At 37.5% G+C, this 15,764-nt stretch overlaps 3 protein-coding genes and 1 long non-coding RNA gene across 5 annotated transcripts; 2 read left to right on the forward strand and 2 right to left on the reverse strand.

Moving 5' to 3' along the window:
• Positions 1-869: 869 nt before the first annotated feature.
• On the forward strand, positions 870-2,214 carry LOC107592217 (uncharacterized). Its single transcript, XR_001609956.1, has 4 exons — positions 870-1,074; positions 1,469-1,543; positions 1,864-1,946; positions 2,125-2,214. It is a non-coding gene; the product is annotated as an uncharacterized lncRNA (long non-coding RNA).
• Positions 2,215-3,417: 1,203 nt separating this feature from the next.
• LOC107592214 (transmembrane protein 243-like) lies at positions 3,418-7,054 on the reverse strand. Of its 2 annotated transcripts, XM_016281630.1 has the most exons (6): positions 6,933-7,054; positions 6,327-6,440; positions 5,395-5,626; positions 4,459-4,509; positions 4,272-4,376; positions 3,418-4,136 (listed from the first exon to the last, which is right to left on the reverse strand). In XM_016281630.1, exons 3-6 carry the CDS (start codon positions 5,470-5,472, stop codon positions 3,993-3,995), a joined length of 378 nt encoding a protein of 125 aa, XP_016137116.1. In that variant the 5' UTR covers positions 5,473-5,626; positions 6,327-6,440; positions 6,933-7,054; the 3' UTR covers positions 3,418-3,992. The 2 variants fall into 2 exon arrangements, with proteins under 2 accessions (XP_016137116.1, XP_016137117.1); XM_016281631.1 differs by lacking the exon at positions 6,327-6,440.
• A 469-nt stretch (positions 7,055-7,523) lies between these two features.
• On the reverse strand, positions 7,524-9,192 carry LOC107592215 (meiosis expressed gene 1 protein homolog). The gene is made up of 3 exons (XM_016281632.1): positions 8,979-9,192; positions 8,531-8,685; positions 7,524-7,804 (listed from the first exon to the last, which is right to left on the reverse strand). Exons 2-3 carry the CDS (start codon positions 8,678-8,680, stop codon positions 7,676-7,678), a joined length of 279 nt encoding a protein of 92 aa, XP_016137118.1. The 5' UTR covers positions 8,681-8,685; positions 8,979-9,192; the 3' UTR covers positions 7,524-7,675.
• A 165-nt stretch (positions 9,193-9,357) lies between these two features.
• Positions 9,358-14,963, forward strand: dclre1c (DNA cross-link repair 1C, PSO2 homolog (S. cerevisiae)). The gene is made up of 14 exons (XM_016281628.1): positions 9,358-9,597; positions 9,671-9,722; positions 10,255-10,339; positions 10,427-10,486; positions 10,563-10,618; positions 10,693-10,794; positions 10,871-10,943; positions 11,023-11,163; positions 11,237-11,338; positions 11,412-11,548; positions 13,515-13,569; positions 13,664-13,752; positions 13,843-13,940; positions 14,015-14,963. Exons 1-14 carry the CDS (start codon positions 9,489-9,491, stop codon positions 14,872-14,874), a joined length of 2,019 nt encoding a protein of 672 aa, XP_016137114.1. The 5' UTR covers positions 9,358-9,488; the 3' UTR covers positions 14,875-14,963.
• The last annotated feature ends 801 nt before the right edge of the window (positions 14,964-15,764 follow it).

A 15,764-nucleotide genomic window follows, 5' to 3' on the forward strand; every position in this document is an offset into this window, starting at 1 on the left:
CATGCATGTACACATTTTGTCCACACGGGGGTGAACACACTAAATTGATTTCATGCATTTGCCTGTTAGATTCATCAATATAAAACATTTCAGTGTTTAGCCATTATATTAGTCATTAGTTTATCAGCTATCGTTTTGATTCAGGATCTTTGCAATAGATGCATGAGTGATCAATCACTCTGACCGGCCTGTAGATCATTCCACTTCCCCATAACCAAACAAGCACTAAAATAAATACTGCTCGAGTCTGCAAACACAGGCACAAAACACCAAAATCATTGTTTAACCGTGAACAAACATGGTACATATCATTTTAAATCAATAAAAACAAATACACATCTCCGTTTCCAACCTAAAACAGTCTCGGGAGATCTTATATCCCGTATGTTGTGTGTGTTCACACTTTGAAGCATGTGCTTGAGTTCAGTTCAACGCAACATTACCCCATCAACTGAGAGCTGATCGTGTTTATTTACCGAATCTAATAGATCCATGTTTCTCAGCTGGTCAAAGCTCTGACAAAATCATAGATTCGTTCAAAAGAAATGTAGAAAAATGTAACTCTGAGCCCTGCCCTCTGAAGTGCGACTAACGTTATTAGCCTCCTAGAGTTTATTTCATCTCTAGATGCTGAGACACTTATTGACCACAAGAGGGAGCCGATGGTCAGCTCTTTGTCTGGCTTATACACATTTAATATCGTAAATAGCGACTTTAGCTGGAGTAGGAAAAAGTTAAAATATGAAAAAAAGAAAGAAACGATTTTGGACCCTGCTGTCACTATAATACACGACTCGTAGGTAGAAACAGAAGTGCAGTTTTCATCCGCTCCACTAGGCGGCGTAAGCGGCTTCACGGTCAGACTCACACCTCGTTCAGGATGCTGCGTGACAAACGTGACTTTGTTTACAACGCGTGCAGACCGTTTAAAATACAGATCCTGGAGATGACAGCTCAGTGACTGTTTTATAAATCTAACTGAACGGCACATATTCCGACCCATTAACAAACAGAATAGACACATGCTGCGATAAATGCAGGAAACGAGTGACCTGCGACTCACTGTAACCTTAAGTAAGTCTCCACATGCAGTGCTTTCTTGCGTTATCCTTCTCAAGCTCTTCTTATTTGCGTTTAAGTCGTTTTTTAAGTTTTGCGAATTGTTTAAATATTGGCGCGTCGTTGTTTTTCTAGTAAGTTATGGTTAAGCAGGGCTGCTCTGTCAGTTTATTAGTTGTTGTTGCAGTCTTACTGTAGGTAAGATACTTGTGTTTGTTACTGGAGTCAGTAGGTTTGTGAAGCTCTGTTCCTGCTGCTTCATGCTTTTATAGAGTTGCTGTGCTTTTCCTTTTAATAATAATAAGCATCATATATACAGTCAGTTGTTTGCTGCAAAGGGAAGTCTCATCTCAGCTTTACAAATGTAAATGGACATTGTCCTGATACACATGTATTTTGTTTTGCTCAGTTTTTCTGCAGCACATTAACCAGAGGCTGAAACACAGAAACAGCTTGAAGGCCACAAGCTCGACTTCAACAGCATGTGAGTCACACAGCATTCATTCAGCAGTGAAAAGAGACATAATGAGTACATAAGTGACGCATATATACATACATATTTGTTGTATGCATACATGTTTGTATTTATATACACATAATAAATATACACAGTACACACATGTATTATGTAAACAAAAAACTTTTATTCTGGATGTGATTAATCGCAATTAATTGTTTGAAAGCACTAATATGTATGTATATATGTATATAAGTTTTAGATTTATTTAGACTAACTTGTAAATTCAGATGTTTTAGATGTACTAAATATAGTAATGTCTGTTTATTTTTGTCGTTTCTCTGAAGACGGGATGTGTTTGGACAGAAGCAGAGCTCTGGGACGTGTGGACAGACTTTGACTGTAATGATAGACGTCTGCTCAAGGACAGGTAAGACTTAGAGCTTGTGTTTGTGTTTTGCTGTGTACTACACGTGTAGGTTACCATCACTTTCTTTTTGGAGGGTCACCTCTCTAGAAAGCTAAATGATGGGAACCTAAATGGATGGGGAAGGGACGGCGGTTCAAAAATTTTAGACAGCTAAAAAAAAAATATTTTTTCTTTAAAGAAGCATAACCGCTGCTGGACATCGCTCTGGGTCTCAGGGGGGGACCCGAATCATCCTCACCCCTTCATTCACACAACACTCACTCATATCACAGAGATCTGGCTGGGATTGAACCAGCGACCTCCGAACCGTGAGGCAGCGCTCTTACCTGTGAGCCACAGATCTCTTGCTTGAGGTTGTGCTGGAACGTATATTTCACTATTCACCTGTATGTGATTTTACAATAAACCAGTTAAAGCATTCAGTTGGGTGATTGTTGTCTGAGGTGGGATTTGAACCCATTCCGCCATCACAGCCAAACACATGTGCTTAACCACTAACCCATTGTGGCTTTCGCATTTGAGCTTTTATGGCACTTTGTTGGATGTAATGACAACAATTTATAGGAAGCAATAGTGAGATTTGAACTCAGGTCTCCTAGATGAAAGCGCAGTGCTTTATCCATTGCGCCACTACACCTGTTGAGCTCTTGAGTTGTTGAGTGCTTTGGATGGTGTTGTATTGAGAGCGTCGTTGAAAAGGATGACAGACTTAAGCAACAGTAGGATTTGAACCAACACTTTCATGTATGAAAGGCAAACACTTAATTGCTTTAACAATCAATAGTGGGATTTCTGCTCAGGTATATTTTCGGACAAACATTGATTTATATAATGAAAAATGCTTTACCTGTAGTCGGATTATGCTTTGAGCCACTGTCTTCACTTAAAAACTTTGGAATGCATGAGATTTGAAACAAGACATAATTATCAATATCAGTATTTAATAGTCAGTACCAATGATTCATCAGTCAGTATCTGTGTTTTTCAATCCTCTCAACCCTCATGGAGGAAACTGTCATGCAGTTTTGAGCAACATGCAAGTAATGTGAGCAAATGGCAGTTTAAAAAAAAATTATATTCACAAAATTCTGAAAAAATCAAATGAGCTTTGTCTTTTTTAATCATTCCTGCAAATCAGTAGCACTTTTAAAAATAATTTATTTTGGGATATTGCAAGACTTATCATTTTATGATTAAAATGTTATGTTTGCAACCCAGAAAGTTTACAGAAAATGGAATGCAGGTCTACTTACAAAAATGTAATCATTATTTTTTAATTAGCTGTAGATATGAACTATTATGTTAACTGAATTATTAATCTAGTTTGCACAAAGACAAAGACGTAAACACTTATTGTCTAAACCCAGCTGCGCCATCTAGTGGTCACAAAGACCTGGTGAAATGTGAACAAAGTTCCCCAACTTTGTACTAAAAAATAAAGCACAACAAATGTATAGTGTGTATATGTATTTATTCATTACATAAAATCCAAATTACAACAGTTGATAACCAAAATTGTAAGGTTTTGCACCATATCAAATAACAGTGTTCAGTAATTTAGAAAAAATGAACAAAAAGCATAATTTACAATGACTGCTGCATGTCTTTAATCAAGTGCTCTTATTCAAGATTGCATTTCTAATCATTTAAATACAAAATAAAGATTTTTCTTAATTCGGAATGTACCATAGATGTGTCATGTACAAATATAAAAGCATTATGCATTACATTACCATGGCTTATTTCAAAACATCCCAGTCTTGTCATTACATTGGCATATAGGTTAAGCTGTGTACAGCATTCAGGGTGCAAAATGTGTGCACGGATATCCCAGAGTGCTACTGATCGCTAGCATATTTGCATCTATAATATGTTTAGTCCGCTAACATGGCTCCCAAAGGCAGACTGGCCCTGCCCACACAAATGGGGCTTGTAGGAAAATGAATTCTCCTGATTGAAGAACTCGAGTGGGGTTATGTGGGGTTCCAAAGCACCCACATAAAGATGAACATTCCACTGATTGGGACGGCTCCCATGGAAACAGCTTTATAAGGCATTGCTCTGTTTATCACGTCCCACGTCGTGGAAATACAAGTTGGCACAGATACACAGCAGAACGATGGAACAGAGCATGTAGTAGATCAAGTTGCGAAACTTGGGCTCCAGATCTCCTTGCCTATACCAGTATATCTGCGAGAGAAAGCGATGGATGTGATTTCATTTCTTTCGATTAGGAATTGCATTTGAAACTATTTATTTCTCTTCGGCACCATTTAAACAATTAAGCATAATGCTTTTTAGATTACATTGCAAGTACTTACTCACCAGAACCAACACTGACCCGCAGACTAGCATGATACAGACGGCAAAGAATATATTCAGTGGCTTGGGAGGAAGAGATGGGAAGACGAATGAGCTAATGATGGTCACCTGAAAGAGAGATGGCGAAAGTTAATAATGACAATATGATTAACAGATATATACTGAGATCTTTATTAGTGGTCAAACTTACCAGAACGAGTAAAGACGCAAGTCCACCGATCACTAGATTGATGATTCTATCCTGAAAGTGATCGACAAAAATATATTAGTGGTGTAGTTGACAGAAAATAGTTGCACTTATAGGTGCTGCGGTAAATATTATTTATTATTTACATTGCACTAATATACGGAATGCCTCAAGGGTGAACAAAGCTGGTTAAAGTTTAAAATAAAAAATAGCCACGTTGTGAGATTTAAAGGAATAGTTCACCCAAAAATGTGAAATGAAATAAGAGTTTATAAGAGCGTATAATCCATAAAGATGCTTCCTCCAGTGAAAAAGTCCATCTCATGTTGTCCTCTTACACCAAAATCCACCAACATATTTGTTTAGAAATGTTTTCACTTGTAAACAGCTTGATCTGTGCATATTTCTATCCTGATTAATACAAGACCATTTTTTTTTCACTGAAGAAAGCAATATTATGGATAGAGGCTGAATAAAGGATTTGAAACGAAAATGCCTTGACGGATTTGTTTGTTTTTTTGTTACAAACAAGCATCTTTTCACTTAACAAGACATTAATTGATGGACTGGAGTCGTTTGGATTACTTGTGGATTATTGTGATGTTTTTATCAGCTGTTTGGACTCTCATTCTGACGGCACCCATTCACTGCAGAGGATCCATTGGTGAGCAAGTGATGTAATGTTACGATGAAGAACTCACCTACATATTGGATGGGTTGAGGGTGAGTACATTTTTAGCAAATTTTCATTTTTGGTGAACTACTGTATTCCTTTAAAGTCACAATTAACTTTTTTTTTTGTTTGTTTACATGCAATACTCCTTCTAGATACTGTTCTGTATAATCCAACATGCAACCTATTTTACAATGTGATATTTTTCTAAGCAAAACTGATGTTCAATAACAAAATCATGGTCCTGATATTATAATGTGCATTACCCTGGCAGATGTCTCCCCGAACAGAGGCCTGTTGTCCATGCCGCTGGTGCCATAGGTGCGTGTAGTGAAGTCATCCATGGCCAGAGCAGTGCACACACCCTTTCCTGATATCTTCTACCAGCAGCTCCCCCTGTGGAGCAGAGGACGGCAGTGCATGTCCGCTGCTCTTTAGGTTGGGTTTGCTCCTCACGGCAAGAGATTCAGAGGCAGGACATAGTCACAGTCGGGTTACCTAGAGCGTTAAATCATTAAAACATTCTCTTAGTTCACTCATAATTTAATGGCATGTCAAAGTGTGTGATATGAACTAACAAATCCCAGAGCCCCAGCACTTAATGATCTGTCACAAACTTTGCTCCTTTTCCCATGAATCCAAAGACTTTTATTACAATGGTGCTTCAGAGTAACACAACAAGCCTGCCTTTCTAATAATCAGCCCAAGGGTCTTGAGTTGATTCAGGCGGACTGGATCATGAAAGCATAAGAACAGCCTTAAAAATGTGTGATCGGTCATGTGAGAGCTTGATCTTGACGTCAGTGCAGAAGGAAAGAAAGTTCTGCTCAGTTTATATGGTTTGTGGCTTATGCAGAGCCCTGTTAGTGTTTATTTAACCATATAGTCACATACAAACAGGACATTTAAACAATATTATGCCAATTTATTTGTGTCACAAGTATATTAGTGATGGTGTCACTAGAAAAGACATCCTTACAGAGACAGTTCACCTAAAAATGAAACTTCTGTTACCATTTACTCATTACATTACTGTTATTAGTTTTTTCTTCTGTAAGTCAAATAAGTTTGGAACAACATGTACGTTAATAATAATAATAATAATAAAGCATTTTTGGATGAACTATTCCTTTAACAGGAAAATTAAGTCCTTAAAACTGTATATATAATTTTATGTACACAACCTACAGCACATTACCTTGCAATCCAATGCAAATCTTCATTATGATAATGGATAATGTCTCAAAAATTCTGGATGCAGCTCGTGTCAAAAGTTATCCAACAGTGGTGATCTCCAGACTATTTTTCAGCACTGTAACCAAATAAAGTAAATGGACCATTAGTGTCTAATGTCACTTGCATTCATTTCCTAGTATTGATCGTTCTAGTCTAGATTCTTCTCAAAAAGGTGGCCTATTTAAAATTGCTGAGTTGTAACAAAACAATCGTAGATCCCTTTCAGATAACCACGTTCATCTAAACACCTTATCAGTCCAGTAAATGACTTTATAGCTTTGACTGTAATGTATCAGTGCAGGTGCATAAACTGATTTTTGTTTATATATTCACACTTACATACCGATTAATAAACATCATCCACTGAACTGGCATTTTTTAGTCTTATGTGACAACTAAGCACAATGCTTTCAGTTGAAAAAAAGTAAATACGACCACAAACAGATTGTTGTTGTAGATTAATATTAAGCCATGAAAAAGCTAACAAGCTAATGTGAAACAAAACAAACCATTTGACCGGCACAGAGGGAATTAGAGTATAATAAACAACTCAACTTATTGAACTTACCTGTATATAACAAACAGAGGGATATATAGATCACACGGGGGTGTTTTCCGATCGGAGCATTATCCGCATGACTTCAAAAGATCAGTTTTGACGACTCACGTCTAGTGAAACTTCCGGTTTCATGTCTAATGAAACCGGAAGTGACGTGCTCTTAAAGGGCCACGCTGTCCGTTATATGTTTATTTATTTAGTGAAGGCGCAACCCTCAAATTTGGTCAAATTGTCATTTAAATGCACAATCATCGTTGATACTCGTTGATGGGTTTTGATGATCAATTATTAACGTATTTCCCTGAATTAATATTCACAAGCTATTGTCTTTTTATTGTCAATGTTTTACTTCTATTTTATTGTCTCAACCCAAAGTACTTGTATTAGTGACATTTTCGATTTTTCTGTTATGCTAGAGTAGTGCTAGAGTCGTACTAGAGTCTCTCATTTCCAATTGTGTGCTGCATAGTTAAGAAAACCGAGCAAACCACTAAAAATGTACCAGCCTACGTTTGTAGAATTTATTAAAGAGATGAAAGGTTGGCTATTTATTCACCTTTGAAATATGAATCACCAAATGGTACATTCATGTGAAAAAAATGTTTATTTAAATCAGTGGTTTTATTCAAAAATTTTACCAAGACTTACATTAAGAATACAGAAGGATAACTCTGATCATGCATTTTCTAAAGACAGTATTACAAAACTTAAAAATAGAAAATGGCATAAGTGCTGGCTGGGTCGAGGAGCTGTCAGTACGCGTACACCTTCACTTTATGGACCTCTCGATCTTCGCACTCCCGCTTTCTGTTGTAGTAGTAAAATGTGTTATCTCGTCGTTGAAGCTTCTTCACAAACCCAGTGTCCGGCCAACGGTCAATCTGAAAAGACAGCACAGCCATATTCAATAGGAAAACATTGAAATTTATATTAAAAACGGCAAGCTATAATTAGGTAAGAAATTAACTGACAAAGCATAAACACTTTCAATAATAAAAAATATCCCATAAAGCTTAGCAGATGAGCTTCATATATATATATATATATATATATATGATGTACTACCACTAAATCTGATAAAAATTTGGGACCAAAAATTATTCAGACACTTTGACCTGACCATGTTTAGCTTAAGTGTTTTTCTTTAATTGCTAATGCAACCTTTTTACACCACAGACTGAACAACATTAAGCATTGCTTGGTATTTGGTTGACCTAAATTGGTATTATCTAATTGTGTGCTTCAATTTAACAGCTGAATAATTTTTGGTTGATTGTAATCCATTACATACCTTTCTATCAAAGTTATCTGACATTATCAAGATGAATTAGTTCTGACACAGTTTAACTCTGAGTTCTTGTCATATTTAGTTACCTATAGCGTGTAATGTGATAAATGTTGAAGGTGTCTGAGTAAATTTTGGTTTGACTGTATATATGTATACACACACACACACACACACACACACACTATATATTCACATTTGCATAATCAAAGAAAATATAAAATATATTGCATGCCATTTCTGAATTTGTATGTATATTCTAAACAAGCATTATATAATGTAATAATGTATAATACTGTAGTAATAAAACAAAAATGGAAACCTGGACTTGTTTGATCTGTCGGTACTCCAGCTCATCTCTGTATCCAGCTTGCTGAAATCTGTACAGGTTCTCAATCTCTCCTGTCCACTGCTTTGCTCGGCTCATGGACTTCGGCTTGGCGTTGTTATCCAGTAAAACTGAACAGGACATTATTTCTGCGCATGATAAACACATCCCAGTATTCTCCTTTGGTATAAATACAGTTTCACTACAAATTACATTTTTGCACAAAATCAAGTCAAATCAACTTATACAACAACACAGCACGCACAAATGTTACGCTCAAAAACATTACCAAGTAACGCTGACCTAATGCTGGATATTCTGGATTTACAAACTTTGTCAGCTAAGAAGCTAGTCTAATTCACTCAGAACCCGTCTTACATTCTGATAATAAACGACAATGTGTTTATATTTATTATTAATACGGTTTTTAATACAAACTTACATCGACTTGTGTGACAGACTGCTGAACAGTCTTGCGCATCATTTGTTTCCTAGCAACATAGCTAGCTAAAAACAAAAAGCTTGAGGGAGAAGTGGCCAATCGAAAACACACCCGGAGTTCCCCTGTTTGGTCGGCCATTTAAAACTATACCCGGGAACTTGCCTAGAAGAAACAAACCGAACAGTTCCAGGATATGCATAATTATTTGCGATACTTCGTTCGCATTTTTTCCTCAATGTATTGTTTTAGAGTATACCGACTACTGTGGCTTTTTGCAATGTTTTGAGTATTGTTTTCGAGTCCAGTAGATGTCGCTGTGCTATTCACACACTATCAAATTACAGATGTTAATTTCCGAATCACGTGGTTTCATGCCCAAGCGATGCCAGGAGGAGGAAAGACAGATGCGGGGGTGCTGCTTCTCGCCCAGAAAGAGTTTGGGCAGTGATGTCCTGAGCTCTCAGCTGCTTTTTTGGAGTGTTTTAGCGGCTCAAACTCGCTGCAGTCAGCATGAGCTCGTTTGCTGGCCGCATGAAGGAGTATCCCAGCATCTCTCTGGACCGATTTGACCGGGAGAATTTGCACGCCAGAGCTTATTTTCTCTCTCACTGCCATAAAGGTGCGTATATAAAGGACATTGCATCTATGAACTTTGTTTTGCTTGCTATATCTGTTGTTGTTTAATCTAATAGATCATATGAAAGGGTTGAAAGGACCTTTTCTGAAGAGAAAACTGAAGTTCAGGTGAGTGATAGTTGTACATATTCCAACCCACGTGACATATGAAACATCCTTTTCTTATTAAACATTTGTTTATAAACGTTTAACTGTACAAGTTTACGTGAACCGTTGGCTTTGTCTCCAGTTTCATGTAATATATGTGTAAATTACTGAATTTTTATATGCATTACTTTAGTCTCAGAATTACATTTGTTTATATACTAATATTTTTTAAACAAGCTTTTTTTGCGAGTAATAAATGGCTTACTATTCGATGCAACAGTATTAGTTTCTTCAAATGTGTTTATGTACAAAATGTACGTTTGTGTATTCTACTTTTATTCTATTCTATTTTGCATTTAGATTTATTGTGCTGTCATAGTTTAAAGTGGATCTTTAAAAACATTAAGAATTTAATAACAGTTCAATGTCATCTTAAACAGATCTCAAATTTAATAACCCCTTTTTCATATATCATTAAAACATTTTTACGCTCTAATTTGTTGCATAAATGCTAGTTTTTAAAAATATTAATTTATGGCTTTGTCTCCATTAGTTTAACAGTCAAGCTGTACTGTTCATTTGTCACAAAGGAGCTCCTTCTTAATAACCCCAGATATGCATTCTGGGAAGATTATATTGTAAGTGCCAATCTCCGTTATGAAATTTCTCTATAAATAATTTTGTTAACTATAAGACAGCCTAATATGAGAATCTTTACATACTAGGTCCCACTGGAACTGGACAGTCCAACTCACATATCTCTGATAGATGAAATCACTGGAGAGGTGGGTATTTAGCTCCTAGTTTATTCTTCAGAGTGTTTTTGAGTTGATCTGAAGTTGTATCTGTTTTTCTGTTCAGTCAGAGGATGTTGTTGTTACTCTGCTTCCGGCGGGACACTGTCCAGGATCAGTCATGTAAGCAACCTCAGCAAAATAAGAGCATGAACATGCATTAAGAACAGTTTTGAATTAATATTGACTTTAAACAGGTTTCTGTTTGAGGGTGCTCAGGGTACAGTGCTGTACACAGGGGACTTCAGACTGGCTGTCGGAGATGCAGCTAGAATGGAGTACTTGCACTCTGGAGACAGGTATTCAGATATCACATATTAAAATAAGTATAGCACATTTTTATATAACGATAGCATTCAAATGTTTGTGCTGCAGGGTAAAAGACATTCAGAGTGTGTATATCGACACCACATTCTTTGATCCCAAGTATCATCAGATCCCCAGCAGGGTAAGCATTTACTCGCCTGCATCATATCATACAGAGCTTGTTCATAAGGTCCATTCATAACTGTCTTTTCTGTATTTAGGAGGCTTGTTTGGCAGGGATAAGGCAGCTGGTCCAGGACTGGATCTGTCAGAGTCCGTATCATGTTGTTTGGTTAAACTGTAAGGCAGCGTACGGTTATGAGTACCTCTTTACCAATCTGGGACAAGAGTTCAGCTCACAGGTCAGAGATTGTTTTTTGTTTTAGTTTTCTTTCTTCATTATTTTAAAACATTAACACCATTTCTCTATTATAGATACACGTGAACAGCTTGGATATGTTCAAAAAAATGCCTGAAATTCTGTGTCACGTGACCACCGACCGTGCAACACAGATTCACGCTTGTAGGCACCCCAAGGTACACTCACCTTTGCATAATGACACCATCATATATGTCCTAGAGACAATGATCACAATGGTGGTTTTCACAGGACGAGGAGTTCTTCAGGGCAAACAGGTTACCGTGTGGCTCCACAGCTCCGGATGGCATTCCTCTAAACATAATCAGCATCAAACCCTCAACCATATGGTTTGGAGAACAGACCAGAAAGACCTCTGTCATTGTCAAGTGAGTCACAAAGCATTGATATTAAAATCCCAGCTGCAGATAATTCGTTTCATGTTATGGGCGATATTAAAATTTTATTAATATTTATTTATCAGAATAAGACACTAAAATTTCCCATTTTATTGATATTACAGTGTTAAAATTTTTTTAAAAAGTACAGTATTAAAAATGAAAATTCATTTTCAAATTTTTTTTGAAAACACTATTACATTGCACTGTTAAATGTAATCTTTAAAAGATCAACTTTAAATGTTAGATGATGGTACAGGAAATCTGAATGTAAAAGAAACTTTGCATGCAATTACTTATAAAAAAAAAAATATATATATATATATATATATATATATATATGTGTGTGTGTGTGTGAGAAAAACTCTCTTTCCTCTTATTTGGAGGTGAGACCAATCCCACTGGCAAGGATATTCTTCATGTGACACACCATACTCAATGTTTGTATGTTATAATCCTGTGTCTATTTCCTGTGACTAGGTTAAAGACTTTCTCTCCTACATCTGTCCTGTTAACATCTATCCTAATGTCATTCCGTTGGGAAAGACACTGGAAGACGTCATGGCGTCATGGCGCTAAAACCAATTTTTTGGTACCGTGTTGTCATAAGACTTTAGGTAATTACTATAAAATTATTATTTTTTTTTTTTTTTTTTTTGGTTGAAGCCATTGTGTAGAAAACAGTCTGGAAGGGAGGAGATTGTCTACAAACCACTTGGGGTCCTCAAAAGAACCAGAAAGAGGTGCACATCAGAAGGTACAAGTAGCTTTCATTATTAATACAACTTTTACTATTGCTTTTAAACGTATACTCTATATCTTTCCGTTAAGGCTCAGATGGTGATAACGACCTTTTTGAGGAGGTTTCCACAGCTCCAAGGCGGCGAAAAATAACAGTGACCGACCTGACCAAGGTTGCCATTAGTGAACAGCCTCGTAGCCCTAAAAAAGGTTCTCATGATACGGACCCAATGTTTTCCTTCATAGAGCCCTGTCTTGCCACACACTCTACCAATTACATGGACTGCACTGAATCAAATGATGACGACGATGACGATAATGACAAAGATGATACTGAGCAACCTCCTATATCTCACCCATCTGATGTTGCTCCACCTCCTCCACCTTGCACAGAAATGCCATCCTCAAAACTGACTCAGTCAGACCCATCCCAATCCAAAACAACTCCGCCTTGTTGGCAAAAGTTCTTCAAGGCGGAACCAGTGTTGACGGATGAGAGCGAACTGGATAACAGTCAGAACAGCCACAACCCGAAAACACTCGCCACCGAAAACACAGAGTCCCAGTCACCGGAGCGGTTTCAGGATGAAGATGATGACAGCAGCTCTGTTCACTTGACTTCCTCACAGTCCACTCATATATCGGACGCAGAGACGGAGAGCCTCAGTCAAATGGACACTGTTCTTGTCCAAGTGGATGAAAGTAAGGCCGTTACTAGTGAGCAGAGTAACCGAGGGACCAATGGCGAGGTGGTGTCAGATGTGATTGACAGCCGTAATGTTGAACCCAAGGAGGAAGAAGCCATGGAGCCTAAATCAGACTCACAGGTATCATCAGATTTTGAGCTTCCGCCAACACCAGGGTCCAAAGTCCCACAACCAGAAGACCTGAAGGAACTGTACAGGAAGTTGGCAGCAGGGGAGGAAGTGGTCATAAGACAGATTTTTTGATTTCATGTTTGAATATTAATTTCTGGTTTGTTGTACGACAGCTTACCTCATGGAGTTTTGTATCTTTATAAATATAAATTAAAAGTTCTCAAGCAAATACAAAATGTTTATAAATGTTATTTTAAAGTAAACCTATTAAAAGTAGTGCTGTCAAACGATTAATCGCATCCAATATATGTGTGTGTGTGTGAGAAAAACTTTCTTTTATTTTTTATTAAATGTAATTATATATTTTAGTTATTTATTCACAGTGTCTTTCTTTACAGGATGGGAAGTAGTTCCTACAGAGCATGCTTTTCTTTTCATTCCTCTTATTTGGAGGTGAGACCAATCCCACTGGCAAGGATATTCTTCATGTGACACACCATACTCAATGTTTGTATGTTATAATCCTGTGTCTATTTCCTGTGACTAGGTTAAAGACTTTCTCTCCTACATCTGTCCTGTTAACATCTATCCTAATGTCATTCCGTTGGGAAAGACACTGGAAGACGTCATGGCGCTGTAAGGACAAAACCAATTTTTTGGTACCGTGTTGTCATAAGACTTTAGGTAATTACTATAAAATTATTATTTTTTTTTTTTCAAATTCAGGTTGAAGCCATTGTGTAGAAAACAGTCTGGAAGGGAGGAGATTGTCTACAAACCACTTGGGGTCCTCAAAAGAACCAGAAAGAGGTGCACATCAGAAGGTACAAGTAGCTTTCATTATTAATACAACTTTTACTATTGCTTTTAAACGTATACTCTATATCTTTCCGTTAAGGCTCAGATGGTGATAACGACCTTTTTGAGGAGGTTTCCACAGCTCCAAGGCGGCGAAAAATAACAGTGACCGACCTGACCAAGGTTGCCGTTAGTGAACAGCCTCGTAGCCCTAAAAAAGGTTCTCATGATACGGACCCAATGTTTTCCTTCATAGAGCCCTGTCTTGCCACACACTCTACCAATTACATGGACTGCACTGAATCAAATGATGACGACGATGACGATAATGACAAAGATGATACTGAGCAACCTCCTATATCTCACCCATCTGATGTTGCTCCACCTCCTCCACCTTGCACAGAAATGCCATCCTCAAAACTGACTCAGTCAGACCCATCCCAATCCAAAACAACTCCGCCTTGTTGGCAAAAGTTCTTCAAGGCGGAACCAGTGTTGACGGATGAGAGCGAACTGGATAACAGTCAGAACAGCCACAACCCGAAAACACTCGCCACCGAAAACACAGAGTCCCAGTCACCGGAGCGGTTTCAGGATGAAGATGATGACAGCAGCTCTGTTCACTTGACTTCCTCACAGTCCACTCATATATCGGACGCAGAGACGGAGAGCCTCAGTCAAATGGACACTGTTCTTGTCCAAGTGGATGAAAGTAAGGCCGTTACTAGTGAGCAGAGTAACCGAGGGACCAATGGCGAGGTGGTGTCAGATGTGATTGACAGCCGTAATGTTGAACCCAAGGAGGAAGAAGCCATGGAGCCTAAATCAGACTCACAGGTATCATCAGATTTTGAGCTTCCGCCAACACCAGGGTCCAAAGTCCCACAACCAGAAGACCTGAAGGAACTGTACAGGAAGTTGGCAGCAGGGGAGGAAGTGGTCATAAGACAGATTTTTTGATTTCATGTTTGAATATTAATTTCTGGTTTGTTGTACGACAGCTTACCTCATGGAGTTTTGTATCTTTATAAATATAAATTAAAAGTTCTCAAGCAAATACAAAATGTTTATAAATGTTATTTTAAAGTAAACCTATTAAAAGTAGTGCTGTCAAACGATTAATCGCATCCAAAAATAAAAGTTTTAGTTTGCATAATATGTGTGTACTGTGTATATTTATTATGTATATATATATATATATATAAATACACATACATGCAGTATATATTTTGAAAATATTTACATGTCTACATTTATATTCGTATAATTTATAAATTTATAATATGTATAAAATATAAACCTATGTTTTTCTTAAATATGTACATGGGGGTGTGTGTGTATAAATATATATTTTCACAGTACACACGCATGTATATTATGTAAACAAACTTATTTTGGATGTGAATCGTTTGACAGCCCTAGATAGAGGACACATGTTTTAGCTGGAAGCAATGGTGTGTAGTTAAAGTCTTGATGGATTTGTTTCTTACAAAGATGCAGCTTTTCGCTTCACAAGGTGTCAACTGATGGACTGGAGTTGTGTGGATTACTTGTGGATCATTGTGATGTTTTTATCAGCTATTCGGTCTCTCATTCTGACGGCACCCATTCACTGCAGAGGATCCATTGGTGAGCAAGTGATGTAATGCTACATTTCTCATGAATGCGGCCAGGTACAGGGATATCCTGGACGAAAACTTTCTCCAGAGTGCTCAGGACCTCAGACTGGGCCGAAGGTTTATCTTCCAACAAGACAATGACCCTAAGCACACAGCTAAAATAATGAAGGAGTGGCTTCACAACAACTCTGTGACTGTTCTTGAATGGCCCAGCCAGAGCCCTGACTTAAA

Source organism: Sinocyclocheilus grahami, unplaced genomic scaffold (genome assembly GCF_001515645.1).
Source record: "Sinocyclocheilus grahami isolate Dianchi unplaced genomic scaffold, SAMN03320097.WGS_v1.1 scaffold151.1, whole genome shotgun sequence".
NCBI classification, from domain to species: domain Eukaryota; kingdom Metazoa; phylum Chordata; class Actinopteri; order Cypriniformes; family Cyprinidae; genus Sinocyclocheilus; species Sinocyclocheilus grahami.